At 51.4% G+C, this 15683-nt stretch overlaps 1 protein-coding gene across 1 annotated transcript; it reads left to right on the top strand.

Annotated features, from left to right (window-relative positions):
- The first annotated feature begins 7988 nt into the window (after positions 1-7988).
- mex3b (mex-3 RNA binding family member B) lies at positions 7989-11905 on the top strand. Its single transcript, XM_068314274.1, has 2 exons — positions 7989-8421; positions 10150-11905. The coding sequence occupies exons 1-2, from the start codon at positions 8211-8213 to the stop codon at positions 11439-11441; spliced, it is 1503 nt and encodes a 500-aa protein (XP_068170375.1). The 5' UTR covers positions 7989-8210; the 3' UTR covers positions 11442-11905.
- The last annotated feature ends 3778 nt before the right edge of the window (positions 11906-15683 follow it).

Genomic DNA, 15683 nt, shown 5'->3' with positions numbered 1-15683 from the left:
ACCCTAACCCTGCTAACCCTAACCCTACTAACCTAAACCCAACTAACCGTAACCCTACTAACCCAAACCCTAACCCTACTAACCCAATCCCTAACCCTACTAACCCAATCCCTATCCCTACTAACCCAAACCCAACTAACCGTAACCCTACTAACCCAATCCCTAACCCTACTAACCCAAACCCAACTAACCGTAACCCTACTAACCCAATCCCTAACCCTAACGGGCCGTAGAACTAAACTCACAGAGACAACCCCCCCCACATAGGCAACACCATTTTCAGTTCTGATGTTGACAACAATGACGACACAACAATGATGATGTAGAACAGCGGAAGTAGAGATAATCATACATGAGACGTAGATGTGTGCAGAAGAAGAGAAAGACAAGCTTGGTGCATCATGGGAAGTCCACGAGCAGTCTGTGTATTTTGTGTAGTAAATATTTCAAAAGTGTTCATGGACAGCGACTACAAACATCAACCAGGTTTGTACCGGGAACCGTTCAGTCCTTATTTCCTGTTGTGTGTGTGTGTGTGTGTGTGTGTGTGTGTCTGATGTGTGTGTTAACCCTTTTAGAGCGTTTCCATCTGACTGACTGTTTCTGTTGCGATACGCTGCCTGATCCCCACCAGGCCGGTTCCCAGTCTCTCAAACGGTTTAATCTCTCTGAGCTCTCCTCCGCCCACACAACTACATTTATGCAAGTGTTGGCCTTCTTTGTCTAGTGAAGAGAATGTGCTATTGAAATGACCATTGCATAAGGAAGATATTTTTTAGCATGCAAAGTAGGAGTTGTATTTGCATTTTAAAGAGCTAGAAATTACCCAGAGTACCCTTGAGGTTCTGATTCATGTGCTCTGAATCCAGATCCTCTTAAATTCTTCAGCATTTTTTTTGAATAATTGCATTTAATTTGTACGCATATGTTATATTTATATGGTGTTTGAAAGAGGAATGGGGTCACATCAGTTCAGTTCTGATACCATTGAGACATGAATGGATGGCTTCAGTAGACGTGATTTAACTTCAGGTTGTCTTCTTTTGTTTTATTGCTCCAAGAAGAAGAAGAATCTTCAGCCCTTCAGATTCTGGATAGTGATTAAAACACAACTTGTGATGCAGACCTTAGGTCAGGCTGGTCACTCCTGGTTCTCTGATCATATGGTGTGATCCACTGAAAACCTAAAGAACAAACCTGCTGAGTTAGTAGTTGCTTAGGTTATCAGGTAGTAAAGGTAGCCCTCCTTGGTGTGGCATCGGGTGTGAACTGTGTGGTAGATGAGTCCAGTGATCTTGTGGTCACCAGTCTAGTGCTGAGTCAGACTATTAACCAACAGCTGTTACTGTGATGGTTAATAGAAGTCAACATCTGATTGAGGTCAGCGAGAACCAAACGTTAAACAGCCCGTCTGCTGCTTTGTGCTGCTTCACTGGACTTCATACCAGTAAGAGGTCTTTCCATGTGGATCAGGGTCTACTCAGCCTAGACCACCTTTGAGTGTGGTCTGAGCAGTTGATCATTACGTAGGATGGAGGTTGATACCAGGTCTGCTTGCAAGAACATCTTGCTAGAAAACAAACTGAATCGAAAACGATTCGCGTCCACACGACAGCGTTCTCAAAAAAATCTCCGTCCACACGTAAACGCACTGTTTTCGAAGACGGCTATAAGCATGCCAAACCATGTGGTGGCAGTATTGAGTCAAATTTTATCCAATAGGAATCCTTGTTTTTTTTTGTCACAACACACGGGCCCATAAATATGACGTCACAGAGGTTTTCGTCGCAGGCAAGACGTCATCGTTTTTAAAAAGTTGCAGATACACCGTCCACCAACAACGCAGACCCAGCGTTTTTTAAAAAATCCACCTCGGCCAGCGTTTTTAAAAAGTTGCGTTTTCGTTCCAGATATCTGCGTTGTCGTGTGGACGGAAGGCGTAAACGCAACAAAAAAGTTGCGTTTTCAAAAAGTTCCAGCATCATGTGGACGGGGCCTCAGTCAAGGACTCCTAAACTCTCAGTCACTTCTTTCCTTCGCCCCTCTCTCTTATTTTTTTTGTCTTATTTTTCATAATATAACTGTTAATTTTTCTACAGTAATCATGGAGCTGCTTTCTCACTCAGTCAATCGTGACTCCGTTACTCCATTGTGTCAGCTGATCAAACCGAGACCGGCAGGTAAACATCACGGAGGATCTGTGGAGAAAAACACAAAGTGTTTGCAAACGGACAGAAATCAGTGGAGACAACAACATTATTACAGACAGGAGGTAATTAAAGCTGTGTTTCCAGACAATCATCACGGACAATGAGAGATCGCTGGCTAGAAACACTGTTAAACAGTGCTAACCCAGTCTGATCTGCTAAAAATGTGTAATGTATATGTGTGTCTCTGTGTGTGTGTGTGTGTTTGTTCGCTATGATCTGAGGATACAGCTAGGCTACATACTGTATACACAGACCAGAGCAGAGTTAACTAGTTAGTCAAATGCTGGCTGACTTCAACAGCTTGTGAGGAACTTTGATTGTGTAGCTCTGAGCCATGTCATTACCACACACTGCTACTTTAGCCTGAACACTCCACCTCGGGGATGACCACGCTCTTATCGAGGTGGGCATGTCAATCAATCAATATGGCTCATGATAGATCAATCACTCCCGTTGTTATGTCAAAATAGGAGCTGTGCCCAAAAGGATGGTTTTGATTCCCTCAGCCATAAAGTCCAAAGGATTTCAAATATTTACTGATGCAGGAAGTGTTTGTTTTTCAGATTCTAGGAGTTGGTAGGGTTAGGGAGGACCACTATGTATATGTAGAGACCTGACGAAATGTGTTTTTCAGAATGGGACCACCTTAAAGTGTTATGCCTCTGGAATGAAAAGTTTCTCTGTTAAGCAAAGGCCTTCTGGACCAATAGATGAGGAGAACATCAGCAATCATTTTCTGAACGATGATTTCCACATAGACACAAACATAGGGTGTAAATATATCAGTGCTGGGGGGGGCTGCTGGGTGTCAAAGCCTACATCCTCCAGAGAAGGAATAGAGCCTGGACTTCTAGTTTGAGTGGATGATGTAGGGCACTCTGGGAGCATGTGGGTGTATGAGTGGGTGGGAAGTGCACACAGACGGGGTGGGTAGTTGGGGTAGGGGTGCCTCAGGCTCACAGTATTGACTGCAGTGTTCAGTAATTCTATTCATATCCAGCCACAGATTTCAGAAATAATAGAGGGCAAGAGGAAAAGAAAGATGATAAAGTCCACCCCCCATTCCTCCACTCTTCACCAGGGACCTCATTGATGAAGATATCTCCGTGTTATCTCTGCACCACTTCTGATGGTGTACACATGTTCGCTTTGCAGAGGTCAATGACCCTTCTTGTGATTCCATTCCTGACCTTACACCCCAGATCTACGTATCTGAAATGAATTTAATGATTTACGAGCCCATCCCTTCACAGCATCATCACAGATGAGGGAATGAAAGTGGAGTGTTCCTGATAGAGAGTTAGATAATCAGCAAACATTTTATTGGAGATTGAAACCCGAACCATTGTCTTCTCTCTGAACTGTTCTCAACACATCAAAATCAGTTGCACCCAATGTGATGATCTGTGTCTGTCACATTTGTAATGTGCCATGCTTTGTTTTGTCGGTTTTCATTCTAGGCATATTGCTGTCACATTCTGGATCCCTTAGACCTGGTTTTCAGTGATTGCCTCGTTTAATGTTCAACCAATCAATGTTTAGTATTTCCCAGTTTTCACTCCCATTCAATGTGCTGATCATTACTTTCACCTGAACCTAATTTAGCATCCTGGTCTGTGTATATTTAAGTGCCTTCACTGCAGTTTAGGCCTGTTTCACTGCTGACAGTGGCTGTAATTGGTCTGTTGCTGAACGGACTTGTTTCACTTAACACTGAATATCTTCGAGTGCCATCACTTTCAACATAGAGCGCCTTTCTTCTGCAGATTCCATCTCTGTATCCTTTAATTACTCCAACTTCAAAAAGGGATGACTTCATGCAAATGATCGTCTTGACCTTCAGCTGACCTCTATTCTTTATAAATAAGTATGTGATTTGATAGAGGAGGCCCGGAGTGATGTTAGTTCAGCCCTGATAGCTGATCAGATGGCAGCCAGACCACATGACCAGAACCTTTCAGCTCCAGTCCGTCTCCCTTCCTGGGGGGCTGGAGCCTCAGGGCCTTGGCTGAGGTCCAAACAGCCAATCAATACAGGCTGGAGTGGATGGAAACAAGCATCGCAGCTCTGCTCGCTGTCCTGCCAGGCGTCTGTGCAGAGATGGAGCGAGGACACCCAACACCATCAGAGATGATTCACCGCCTTCCCTCACCTCACCTTTTGTTTTCCACAATCTCGTCAGTCTCCTCTGGGTTTGCTCGTCTCTGTGCTCGCAGGCATGCTGCATGTGTCATCTGGGTGTGTGTGTGTGTGTATGAGTGTGTGAGTGCGTGTGGGGGATGCTAATTTACCTTATCTGACCCAATTCTGCTTTGGATGAAATGAAAACAACACATTTTTATGTTAACTTAGAAAACCCTGAGAGCAGATTAGTGGAAGACAAATGGCGGACTTCTGGAGAGAGAGATTTAACAACAGTATGTGTCTTTAATGCTAGGGTGTCTGGTGGACAAGGGACCCAGGAACTAGTCTATATATTTTGAGATGTTGTGCTGTTGCAGTCTGAAACTAGATTGGTGAGGTCCAAAGAGATCGTCCCTCTGTTCTGAGGTGATGAATGTTTTCTGGTACAGTCTCTGTATGATGGCCTGGAGTTTTGTTGGTGTATCATGTTGCATGCTCTGCTCTTGGTCTGAAGTGTTTGGTGTCGGAAAGCTGTCTGTTGGCTTCCAGTAAATATTGTTGCCTGTCCATAATGACTGTTTTGGACCCTTTGTCTGCCGGTCTAATAATGTTGGGTTCTTCCGAAAGATTGTCTGGGACATCCTTTGGAGGACTGTAGGAACGCAGTTTCAAAAGGTGTTGGGTTTTTTTGTCCATTTGGGATAAGTTATGTTCCCAGTTTGAGGGGTGTGTGAAGGGCATACGTTTGAAGTCCTGTTTGAATTGGAAATAATCATTTTGGTGTGTCTAAGGTTAGGGTTAGGGGTTAGGGTTATGGGTTGGATTAAAATCATCTTTACTGTCATGACACATTAAAGTAAATTAGAGTAGTAACTGTCCTGTCATCCGGAGCAGACGATGTTGTAAACCCTAACCCTAACCCATTGGGTTGTACTGCATACATACGTATGACATGACTGAAATCTTGCTGTACTCCATTGTTGTGCTGTGATTGGCAGAACTCTGCTTGATGAGAGGCTAATTCAGTCCAGTGAATGTTGGGTAAAGACGTGTCCTGGTGTTGCACACGTTTCATCAGAGGTTTAGCCGGCGCAGCAAATTTCAATGTCTGGGCAACGTTACAATAATCGTGCTGGAGCCACCTGCTGGTAACAGGAAGTCAGTCTTCATTCACTGATGGAGGACTGTGTGTCCAGAACCATGTGGGGCGCTCAGACGTGAATCCTCTGTGTAGAGACTGTGTTAGTGATCACATTCCTTCTGGTATCTGTCCAGCTCACAGGACCACATTGATCACATCTCTCCTTGGGGATTTCAGGTCATATTAAGGTCTTGACATGTGCATGTATCACACGCTAATGGATGCTGCCTCTGCTCTCAGCCCGACTGGATCTCACCCACCGGTGCCATTCTCCAGTCCATTAGGATCCGGTTTCCAGCATGGAAAACTTTGCTCGGAGCCCATTCCCTGTGTCTCCATCAGTAATAGAACATCAGAGTGATCATCCATCCCTCCGTGTCTGCAGCCAGGCTGGCGGCCCCGCCCAAAGCCAGCCAGAACCCATGAGCTCATGTTGACACAGAAAGGCCTGTGGAAGGGGTTGGAGTCCAACAACACCACCAATACTTCAGTTGGTGAATGATGTGCTGGAGGGAATTTCAACATCCTGCTTCTAGAAAATGAATTTTAGTGTTGATGAAGCACCAACCAGAGGAATTTAACCCCTGTGTCCTGTTTCCAGCGGTGTGCAGGGCGGTGTGTGATGATGAAGACGTGATGAAGGGTATCCTCACCTGAACTGGGCGTGGCTTGTTGCCTGCGGGTCACTGCTGCTGATGCCGGAAATCATGTCACCAGAGTTAGAGGGAGGACGCAGCGATCAGCCACCGGCCAATCAGATGACCCGTCTAAACAGGCCAATCAGACGACCTGTCTGAACGCAGTGGACTAGTTTACAGAAATAACTAGTAGTTCACACCTGGTGCCCCGTTCAGAGGGTGTTTGTTGGTTAGCTGCTCGGCTAATGACTGGAGACGCAGAAGCTAAGACAAAGAAGTGGGTCGTGGTTCCACGTGGCGGCTTTGAGGGGGTGGGTAAGTGGTGCGCTGTGGTGCATTGTGGGCCGGCGGCTCCAGCTGCCCTGCCGCTGCACCGCTTTGCTCAGGCAGCATCTGGCAGGCAGCCAATCGCAGCGCTGGGAAGCAGTGCCACTTCAGTTCAGTGTGTCAGACGGAGCGGGGGAGGGAGGGAGGGGGCAAGGTGAAAGAAAGACATGGAAATAGCATGGGGGAGAGAGGAGGGGTGAGACGTAGGAGGGAGAGGAGAAGAGGGGGGGCGGGGGGCTGCATCGACCGACAGATTCCAGCATCTCTCCTGCACCGCTTTTAGAGCATGAATCAGAGCAGCTGATTGGTCCGTGTCCTCACTGCAGCCAGAAGAGCCCCCACCGGTCTGAAGAAGGAGCTGTTCCCTTTACAACACCCCCACTACCAGTGGAACCTCCTGCTGGGGGGGTCAGTAACCAGACAAACCCATTTGTTCCAGGACCAAGGTGCCCCCCCCCCCCCCAGACGCGTTGATCTGGGTCAGCGGCGTCCAGACAGACTGCTCTCATCCTCTGACCCCCATGTCTGCCTGCAGGCCCCTCCCTGAGCCGTGTGTCTGCCCCCCCCCCAGGTCAGAGTCGCTAAGCTGCTCCTCCCTCGTTAAACGAGATGCTAATCACCGCTAAGCTAACGCCATGCTAATCACCGCTAAGCTAACGCCACGCTAATCACCGCTAAACTAACGACATGCCTAGCTAATGCCAGACAGCAAACAACAAACGCCAGCGACTGTCTGGCTGACCCGGGTCAGTCCAGAACCTGAACCTGAACCAGAGCCTGAACCTGAACCTGAACCTAAACCTGAACCTGAACCTGAACCTAAACCTGAACCTGAACCTGAACCAGCAGCCTGTCTCATCCAGGGTGAACCCCGCCTCTCTGTCGCCCCCTCCTTTTTGTGTGGGCGGGGCTTTAAACTCCGACTCTTTTTATTTGTCAGAACACAAAACAGTGAATTTTTTACAATCAAACATCTAGTGTGGGGGGGTTCAGTCAGTAATCTGTTACTTTACTGTAGAGTACAGTAAAGTACTGCGTGGGGGGGATTTGGGGGAGGGAACCAGCAGCTCTGTTGGGGGTGTGGTCTGGACTGAAGGGGGCGGGGCTTTAGATGAAGGAGGCGGATGAGGAGAAAAACGAAGCTGGGCTGAGGGACGTCCCACACTCGGGTCTGTCCTGCCCTGTGGGGGTCACTCAGATCTGTCCTGGTGGGGGGGGGGTCACACGGGTCTGTCTTGGGGGGGTTACTCAGGTTTGTCCTGGGGTGGGTCGCTTGGGTCCTCTGTGGCCCCCTGGGGACAGAGCCCCTGGGGGTCTCACTGCAGGCACACCCGGACAGGGACATGTCCCCACATGTCTGCACACACACACACACACACACACACACACACACACACACACACACACACACACACACACACACACACACACACACACACACACACACACACACAGCATCTCGGTCAAAGGGGCGGTCTTGTCATTTAGCCACGCCCCATCCTCACCGCTCGAACCAATTATCTGGCGAATATGCAAACGAGGCCACTGCGCCGCAACGCCCCGCCCAGGCGGTGACGTCACCCAGTCTGCGTGTCTGGCTCTCGGAGGGAGCGCTCACAAGCAGCGGAGGACCTGCGGGCATCGGGGGGACATCTACCGGGACGGGCAGGACCAGGAACCCACGGAACCCGGTCCATCCGCGGCCTCACCGACCCACCCGGCTCCGGTGTCTCCCTGCTCCCCCTCTCCGGTCCCGGTCCCGCCGCAGCCATGCCCAGCTCGCTGTTCGCGGACGGCGGCGCCCCGGGGGGGCCGCTGGACGAGCAGCGCGCCCTGCAGCTCGCCCTGGACCAGCTGCTGCTGCTCGGCCTGGGGGGCGACGAGCCCCCGCCGGACGAGCCCCGGAGGAGGAGCGTCAACATGACGGAGTGCGTCCCGGTACCGAGCTCCGAGCATGTGGCGGAGATCGTCGGCAGACAGGGTGTGTGTCCTCCGTGTGTGTGTGTGTGTGTGTGTGTGTGTGTGTGTGTGTGTGTGTGTGTGTGTGTGTAACCTGGACCGGACCGACCAAAGACGCGTCCGGACCGGGACCGGGACCGGACTTCTCAGGACGTGAACTTTGTCCCCGTCTGGTCACGTAGCCGCACGCCGTCTGTGTCTCTGGGGGGGTGAAGGTGTGTGTGTGTGTGTGTGTGGGGGGGGGGGGGGGTCAGAACCGAGCTCGGTTCCGGACTGCGGTAAAACCCGGTTCTGAGGAGCTGAAGGCGCGTCTGGAGCTTTCATCCCACCCCCGTTGGAAGGGGGGGGTAGTTGGGGGGGGGGGGGGTCCGTGTCTTGTTCCTGCTTAGATGTAGGTCACGCAGTTCGGTAACCCACATCAGTGGTTCCCTCATGACCGGGAGCGGGGCGGTGATGATGTCCTCTGGTTCTGGTTCTGGTTCTGGTTCGGATCTGTGCCCCCCCCCCCCCCCCAGGGACCCACTGACCTCCATTCAGACAGGAACCCGACCAGACAACCTGCTCCAGCTCATCAGTGTGGATTAGAACCGTCTGGGGTCACGTGGGATCACACCGACCCAGTTCATGCTCAGCAGCACACGTGGGGCTGGACCGGAACCGGAACCTGGCCCGGTCCGGTTCTGGTGACGTCATGCCTGATGTCCTTCTGAGGCTGTTTCCTCAGCTGCCCCCCTTTTCACAAGGAGGTTGTGTGTGTGTGTGTGTGTGTGTGTGTGTGTGTGTGTGTGTGTGTGTGTGTGTGTGTGTGTGTGTGTGTGTGTGTGTGTCAGGACGGGGTGTGGCTCCAGGTGGGAAGTGGTGTAATTGGCAGAGGAGGGCAGGGTTATTCCTGTCCTGGTGGTTTAGGTGGAGTGTTGTACTGCCTGTTGTACTGCCTGTGTTGTACTGCCTGTTGTACTGCCTGTTGTACTGCCTGTTGTACTGCCTGTGTTATTCTGCCTGTGTTGTACTGCCTGTGTTGTACTGCCTGTTGTCCTGCCTGTGTTGTACTGCCTGTGTTGTCCTGCCTGTGTTGTACTGCCTGTTGTACTGCCTGTTGTACTGCCTGTTGTACTGCCTGTGTTGTACTGCCTGTGTTGTACTGCCTGTGTTGTACTGCCTGTTGTACTGCCTGTGTTGTACTGCCTGTTGTACTGCCTGTGTTGTACTGCCTATGTTGTACTGCCTGTGTTGTACTGCCTGTGTCGTACTGCCTGTTGTACTGCCTGTTGTACTGCCTGTGTTGTACTGCCTGTGTTGTCCTGCCTGTGTTGTACTGCCTGTTGTACTGCCTGTTGTACTGCCTGTTGTACTGCCTGTTGTACTGCCTGTTGTACTGCCTGTGTTGTACTGCCTGTTGTACTGCCTGTGTTGTACTGCCTGTGTTGTACTGCCTGTTGTACTGCCTGTTGTACTGCCTGTTGTACTGCCTGTGTTGTACTGCCTGTTCTACTGCCTGTTCTACTGCCTGTTCTACTGCCTGTTTACCGTGGGTCAGAGACAACTGCAATTTCATCTGTGCTGTATGTCGTGTATACTGTATATATGGTACACTTATGGTAAAGCTGACTTTGACTTTGAGTGGGTGTGGCTGGAGTTTGTTTCTATGGTAACCAGCATCATCAGTTCTCTCGAGCAGCATCAGGCTAATAGTGTAGCATGTAGCATTGTGAGCTCTTTGTACTGACCCCTCCTCTGCCCCCCCCTATAGGCTGTAAGATCAAGGCCCTGCGAGCGAAGACCAACACCTACATCAAGACACCGGTCCGGGGGGAGGAGCCTGTGTTCGTGGTGACGGGGCGGAGGGAGGACGTCGCCATGGCGAGGAGGGAGATCATCTCCGCAGCGGAGCACTTCTCCCTGATCCGGGCCTCCAGGAACAAGAACAGCAGCCTGACCGTGGGGGGCGGACCCCCCAGCCTGCCGGGGCAGACCACCATCCAGGTGCGGGTGCCATACCGCGTGGTGGGGCTGGTGGTGGGCCCCAAGGGGGCCACCATCAAGCGCATCCAGCAGCAGACGCACACCTACATCGTGACCCCCTCCCGCGAGCGCGAGCCGGTGTTCGAGGTGAGCGGCATGCCGGAGAACGTGGAGCGGGCGCGCGACCACATCCAGGCCCACATCGCCGTCAGGACGGGGGGGCTCGCCCCGCCGCAGGACCACAACGACTTCCACGCCAACGGCACCGACGTTGGCTTCGACGCCGCCCCGTGGGTCGAGCCCCCCCACGGGACGACCCCGACGCCAGCCCGGAAACCCTTCTCCAGTTTCCGCAACGACTCGTCGTCCTCGCTGGGGAGCGCCTCCAGCGACTCCTGCTTCGGGACTGGGGGGTCGCGCATGGCCGACTACAGCCCCCCCAGCCCCGCCCTCAGCTACAGCCCCAACAACAACAATAACAATAACAACAACAACATGGATGGCAACACCAACGGGAACCGCTTTGTGTACGGGGGCGACTGCGCCGACTTCGACCCTACAGGGGCTCCGCCCGGCCTCCTGTGGTCCACCGAGGGGGGCACGCCCACCTCCCCCTCCGTGTTCTCCACCAACACCTCCAACAACGCCAACGTGAGGGGCAACAGTCGTACCCCTCAGCCCGCGTCGTCGCCTCCCCCCCACCATCACGGCGGGGGCGCCGGCGAGCACCCGCTGGCCCGGCAGGTGCGCAGCGACCCCGGTGGGGGCCCACTCAGTTTCCCCGGATTCTCCGGCGCCGTGGCGACGCTACCTGGCGCTCACCTGCCAGGGGTGCTGTGTGACTCCGCCTCCTCCTCCTCTTCCTCCTCCTCCTCCTCATCCTCCTCCTCCTCTGGGACCAGCAGGAAGGGCAGCCGGGACTGCTCGGTGTGCCTGGAGAGCGAGGTGATCGCGGCCCTCGTCCCCTGCGGACACAACCTCTTCTGTTTGGAATGCGCCCACCGCATCTGCCAGCAGGAGGCGCCCCGATGCCCCGTCTGCCACGCCCCCGTCACTCAGGCCATACGGATATTCTCCTGAGACCGGCGGTGGCGGCGGAACCGCCCTGCCATCAGGGGCGTGTACAAAGGGACAAGTGGGGGGGAGGGGCCGGGTACTGTGTGGGCGGGGTCCAGGTTGTTCATAGGATAGTGTAGCTTTGGGAATCTTTTTAACATAAATGCATGTTTTAAACTTCCAATAATCAATAGTTCTAGTAGGTTCTATTAGGTACGGGGCTGTCCGGGTCAGCCCATTGAATGTAGGGGGTGGTGGGGGGGTCGTCATGGCTTCCAGCCAATCAGGACTCAACAGACTGCAGCTCGGGGTCAGAACCAACAACATATCCCAGACGGGAGGGTCTCCAGTCGGATGAAGGATTTTATTCTCACGACCTGAAGGTTTTATTTCTTCCTGTTTACAGATTTCATTACGTTCAGTCGACTTTTGTAACGCGCCGGAAACGGGATTTATTTTCATACACCGGAGGGCAGCGAGGGGGCGGGGGGGGGCGTCCACATGACTGTAGGGGGTCGTCCACACAATGTAGGTTTGACTGACTGTAGGGGGGGACGTCCACACGACGGTGGGACATTTACACGATTGTAGGGGGGGTGGGGGACTTCCATGCGGTGTGTGTTTGACTGACTGTAGGGGGGGGGTGTCCACTCGATGTGTGTTAGACAGGATTCTGTGGGGACAGTTTTGCCTCAACATACTTTTTACAGTAATATGAACGTATTTTTTTCTAGTTGACGACTCGTTGAAACCAACTTAAGTAAATTGAGTTTCTGCTTTCTGAACTTTGTAGGGACTCGATCCCGGTGGACTGACAGGCTTCTGTTGCACCACTTCTATTTTAATACGTTTGTTTACCACTTGTTTATGTATATGTAGGTGAAGTTACTTGAGCATAAATGTACTTTATTGAGCAAAGTTTAAGAACAAAGTATATTTTATTTTATGATAAAGGGTCTTTAAACTCATGGTCAAATATTATATTTGCTGAGACGAGATTTGAAATGTATCAAGAGTTTTATTTTTCTGACATTTAAAAAGGTAAAACTTCCGTAACGGTGCTACTTCATGTTTTTTTTAAGTATTTCTATACAAGCCAATAAAAGTGGAACATTGAGGAGGTGTGGCCTGATGTGTTGCTCCATGACCTTTAACCCTCCCGACTCACTAATTAGAACTGTAAACCATGTAGTGTAGAACCCACGGTGTGGGCGGGGTCTGCTGTGATGTCATCCACACGTCGGATGTGACCTGAGGAGGCACTTTGGAGACCACATGGATGAACGGGTCACATGATCGCCGTTGGACGCGACCCCCCACCCGACCAGCTCGCAGCACTGAAACACATCAGAAGCTCTGGTTCTTCTGTTCAGGTGAAACCAGCATCGGATCCCCAAGAGGGTCACATCGTGTCCCCCCCAGACGTCACATCGTGTCCCCATCGGAGCGTCACATCGTGTCCCCCCACCCCAGAGCGTTACATGTTGTCCCCCAAGAGCATCACATCATGTCCTACCCAGAGCGTCACATCGTGTACCCCCCAGAGCATCACATCGTGTCCCCCCAGAGTGTCACATCGTGTCCCCCAAAGCGTTGCATCGTTTCCCCCAGACTGTCCCCCCCCACAGCATCACGTCGTGTCCCCCGGCTGAAGGCGTAGGCAAGGACAGGTTGGAAGGTCCGTTTCGATGATGACTTTTTGCTAGTTTAGAAACGTTACGCCGTCACATGACCAATCGGTGAAGACGCTCCTCAGGTTCACCGCTGCGTCTGACACCTGACTGCCTTCACAGGACATGGATGTGGACGGATGGGGTCAATGTGGACGGATGGGGTCAATGTGGACGGATGGAGGATGAGCGGATGTCTCTGAATGAGAAGTTTGAGAGACCAGGACCAGCAGCCGTCCTGGTGGGGGTCATTGTCCATCCTGTGACCCAACGCAGACGGGAACCCTGTCCTTACCAGCCCTGTCCTTCAGTTCATTCCCGCGTCAAGGGGGAGGGGGAGTCGGGAACGGTCCTGCCTGCCGTGGAGGACGGTTCTGACCCGTTCCCCTCCCCCACCCCGTGGCTCCTGCTGGAAACTGTGACGTCAAACACAGGCTTTGCTGCCGGGGAGTAAAAGGAGCGCCGGCGCTAATGATAGGTTGGAGATGGAAACATCCATCGGCCCCGAGCCGGGCCCCAGAAACCCTGTTATTAGGAAGCAGCGTCACCGCGGCAACAAAGAGCTGACCAGTGTTTTCAGACAGACACAGACATACCGAGTTCATCTGGAGCCCCCGTCCTCACAGGAGGAGGAAGAGGAGGAGGAAGACGCCCTGAAGAACCACACAGACAGCAGTTGTATGTCATCATGCTGATCACATGATCAATGTCAAGGTGTGATCACGTGATCACGTGGCTAGCGTGTGATCACATGACTAACGTGTGCCCTGGAGGACTGCTGTAACCGGACTAGCTGCTTTCCCTGTGTGCCTGATGTTGGGTTTGGTGCTTCGTGGTTTTTATTACGTCTCTCGTCAAAGCCGTGATGTATTGTAATTGTCAGTGTTCGTGTGTTCATCCTTTTGTTAGTCCACCAAATGTCTTCACAACCGTCGCAGATAGGAGGATGAAACAAAAAGCACATTACTCGGACGGCAAAGGGGATGAAAATGAGATGATGACCTTGACCTTGAGAAAACTAGTTCAAGGTCAAATTTGAACTTGTGTACACTCATGAAATGGATAAGATAGAAAGACGAGGGAGAAGGCCAGTGTGAGACCATAGGTCAAAGCTAACCCTAACCCTAACCCTAACCCTAACCATGAGTGACCCCATACCCTACTGGCGTGTTGTCGAACACGTGTCCGTGAACACTACCGCTAACAGAAGGCAGGCAGCAGAAGATCACTCAGGTGTCCTCCTCAGGTTGTTTTTTGTCTTCTGTGGTTTTGTTTATTTTTGTTTTGTTTAAGGTGGACATTTTTGGTGCGCTTCTCTTAGCATTAGCCTAGCGGTTTTGTTCACACAGAGGTCCCTACACCCTCCAGTAGGGGGCGTCACCCATTAGATGTTGTCACCCTGACAACATCAGCAACATCAGCCCCCCCCCCCTCCCCTCAATCCTCCCCATACCCCAGGTGAAACGGGCTGGAACCGACCTTCTTCCTCTAACCCCATCAAACCATGTGTTTCAGTCCAACTGCTTTGTTTTCTAACAACCGATACGCACCTTGTAGAGCAGATCAATCTGATCAGCAAAACATCTCAAATTTGACAATCAACCGATCAATCAACTGATCAATCAATCAATCAATCAGTCAGCACACCTCACAGTGACCTCATCTGGGTTGAGGTCCCCCTCCACCCACATCATGTGTCACCTCTTCTGTGGAGTAGGTGCTATACCAGCCCATGGGTTGCTATGGAAATGATTGAGTGCTGGGATTATGGTTGACACTTACAGAAATCTTCATCATCATTTTCATCAACATTATCATCATTATCATAACCATCATCATCATCATCATCATCATCATCATCATCATCATCATCATCATCACCTTTACCACCATTATAACTAAACTATAATGAAAACATTTGCTAATATATATTTTATTTCTATGGTTGCACATGTGTGTGCTCCAGTCCCTCTCTCCACCTGTCCTCTACCTCTCTACATCCGTCAGCACACACACACACACACACACACACACACACACACACACACACACACACACACACACACACACACACACACACACACCATAAACACACACACACACACACACACACACACACGCACACACACGTCTCCCCTCTAATGGCTGGCTGGATGTAGGGTCCACCTACACACACATCTCCCTGACTCACTGGTGCTGCAGGAGGTCCTGTGTGTGTGTGTGTGTGTGTGTGTGTGTGTGTGTGTGTGTGTGTGTGTGTGTGTGTGTGTGTTGGATGTAGCGCCTGTAGAAACTTGTCCTACTGAACCTCTGCTCTGACATCAGTTCAGGTACAGGTTGTAGTGGCTTCGCTCCATCAAGCGGAGAAACAGCCCCGCAGCAAGTAGGCCCCACTAGAACCCCCGTGATGTATTGACGCCCTAGCTGCACGGCTTCACTAGTTCGCAGATTTTTAGTAGGTAGTCACGTGATACCGTACGTGCATGCTATTGGCTGACAGCATCCGTGTGTGCGCTGCGTTCCGAGACTCACGGTTCTTCCTGCAACTTTTCTCCAAGTCTGTAAGAGTCCGTCCTATATGTAGCGGGTCTTTTTG

The sequence above is a fragment of the Antennarius striatus genome, chromosome 1, assembly GCF_040054535.1.
Source record: "Antennarius striatus isolate MH-2024 chromosome 1, ASM4005453v1, whole genome shotgun sequence".
Classification (NCBI taxonomy): Eukaryota; Metazoa; Chordata; class Actinopteri; order Lophiiformes; family Antennariidae; genus Antennarius; species Antennarius striatus.
This window is presented reverse-complemented; position numbering and strand designations above follow the sequence as displayed.

Bases quoted from the DNA above. Each gene is read 5' to 3' on its own strand.
- mex3b (XM_068314274.1), top strand. From the start codon at position 8,211: ATGCCCAGCTCGCTGTTCGCGGACGGCGGCGCCCCGGGGGGGCCGCTG. The intron at 8,422-10,149 runs GTGTGTGTCCTC...CCCCCCCTATAG, and splicing joins GGAGATCGTCGGCAGACAGG to GCTGTAAGATCAAGGCCCTG.